Here is a 2,336-nt window from a genome sequence, read left to right as displayed (position 1 = left end):
AAACATGGCTGGCAAGAGTTGAACCTTGGACCTACATGTGACAAGCCCAAATCCTTAGCACAACCTTACCAACCATTTGAACTACCAAATTTCCCCATTACAAAACATAATATTTAAATTAAACCAGAAAATTATGATTTAAAACATATCATATTTACAAGAACGAAAGAACAAATTGTTAATTGTAAAAGAATTTCAATAATCATTAATTGTGAAAGAACTCTCAACATAAAAAGGAAATAGTCGCTAATTGTAAAAGAACTAACTAACTAAATACTTGTGAATACACATAAACCAAAAAAAAAACAGTAAGGACCTTTAATACGAACTCACTTTGTACAGACTTTATACCGAAACAATGGAGGCATGCAAAGTAAGCATAAACATCAAATGGCAAGATAGAACAGATAATCACAAAGGCGGGCTAGTTAAGCAGTAAGTCACATGAGAGGCTTTGGGAACTATACTGATACAGGGAGCCAAAGCAGTCGTCAATCTCTGTCGACGAATTCAACAGTTCCTCCAAGAATTCTGCACCAAGGTCCTCAAATTCCACTCTTTCCGGAGATGATTGAGATTCTGTAGTTAACTGAGATTCTGGAGATGACTCAGAATTTTTCTCCATTAGCTCGTTCTCAAATTCCACCCTTTCTGTTGATGATTGAGATTCTGGAGATGACTGAGATTTTTTCTCCATTTGCTTGTTTTCAACCCTCGGTAGTTGGTACTGGTACTGCAACTGCTCTGCTCGTTGCGGCGCCTCTGTACGCCTCAACCTCTTCCTTCTCAAATTATGAGGCTTAGGGTCTCGTGTTATAGCGCTGAGAACCATATCAAGCGGGAAATTCAAGAGCGCTCGGGAGCCTCTCATGACCAGGGCAGCTTTATCATAAGCCATGGCGGCTTCCTCCTCCGTATCAAAGGTCCCCAGCCATCGCCGCGATGCCGATTCTCTGATTTCCGCAGCAAATTTTCCCCAAGGCCTTCTGCGCACGCCTCTGTAATGTTTTCTTTCACCAACAGAATCCATCTTTTTCTTTTTCTCACCAAAACCCCCATTTTTAACCACAAACCCCCCATTTTCCCCCAAGTTTTCCATCTTTGAGTGATTTCTGGCTCCCTCTTGCGGAGACCAGCCGATATTCAGGGCTTCCTCCAGAACTGCATACAGAACCATATCTTCTGAATCGTTTTCGTCCAGCGGGAAGGAATCGAAATTCATATTTTCCTCTAACACTCTTTTATTCTTCAATTGCGCCATTGAACCATGTCATACTGAGAATTGCAGTCGAAATTTATATATAAATAACGGCTGATATCTCAAAATATGTGGCAAATTAGTCAATGGACTGGAAAAGCTCCGACATCATCGATGAGGTCAATTTTTTCTAAAAGGGTTTCTAGAAGGCTAAGGACGATGAGCAGATCTTGCAATTCCGTGTTCACACCTGAAAAAATGCGTTCAATTTCAAAAGTTTCAACGAATCCCGTGTCGCCTCTGTGTACGAAGGTGTTCTGGAAAAGTTTCTTATTAAAAGATTGCAATGCCTTTTCAACAAAATCCGAGATAGAAGTTTCTGTTCAAGCTATACATAGGTTCCAGATAGAGGTTTCGTGTTCGAGTCGCAATTTTGTTGCGTTTTTGTCAAACATTGTCTGGTATGTTTTGCTCCAGAACTCGCTGTGGCCCCTCAAATATTTAAAGCACATACTATTCCTGGGATTTCGACAGCTGATTTGCTTCGTGGAAAAACCTAAATCATATATATTTTGGTCTCTTTGTTTTTATATAATAAATAGATTGTTATAATATCATGAAAGACTATATATTTACATGTCTCTCTTGAATAAGCATATTTTTCAAATTTAATATTATTTAATGTTTCACTTTTAGTTGTTGAAAAATAAAAAGAAATCTTCATGTTTGAAAAAAAATCTGTTTTATACTCGAAAGTCTACATATATATGTAGGTGGACATTATCTTATAATGAAAAATAAGAAGAATCTTCCACTCAGATATTTTTGGAATTTTTTATTTAATTGATATAATAAAATGTTGAAAAGATAAGTGAACAATATTTATAAACAGTGTAGGTCAATCTAATGATACAACTTAATATAAATAATTGTAATTAAATATATTTGACAAGTGTGCTTGTAAATTGGAAATTTTAAGGAAAGGAGAATAGTTTCGACTACTCGTGCTAAGGTCAGTTGGTTGTAGCAAAGCCTTTGCTTGAAGATTGAACATGGAGGGGGTGCGATAAGGGGTTTTTCTATCATGTGTGGGGGAGGAGGTTGCGACTTAGGTGATCTAGGGTTTTGCTGCAAGAGT

At 37.4% G+C, this 2,336-nt stretch overlaps 1 protein-coding gene across 1 annotated transcript; it reads right to left on the bottom strand.

Moving 5' to 3' along the window:
• Positions 1-290: 290 nt before the first annotated feature.
• LOC131050140 (ethylene-response factor C3) lies at positions 291-1,662 on the bottom strand. The gene has a single exon (XM_057984310.2). It carries the CDS (start codon positions 1,259-1,261, stop codon positions 425-427), a length of 837 nt encoding a protein of 278 aa, XP_057840293.2. The 5' UTR covers positions 1,262-1,662; the 3' UTR covers positions 291-424.
• Between the last annotated feature and the right edge of the window lie 674 nt (positions 1,663-2,336).

The sequence above is a fragment of the Cryptomeria japonica genome, chromosome 9 (assembly GCF_030272615.1).
Source record: "Cryptomeria japonica chromosome 9, Sugi_1.0, whole genome shotgun sequence".
Classification (NCBI taxonomy): Eukaryota; Viridiplantae; Streptophyta; class Pinopsida; order Cupressales; family Cupressaceae; genus Cryptomeria; species Cryptomeria japonica.
Note: the sequence above shows the minus strand (reverse complement) of the source record. Positions and strands in the feature narration are given on the sequence as shown.

What these genes read in the sequence shown, in the direction of transcription:
- LOC131050140 (XM_057984310.2), bottom strand. Translation starts at nt 1,261, where the DNA reads ATGGCGCAATTGAAGAATAAAAGAGTGTTAGAGGAAAATATGAATTTC.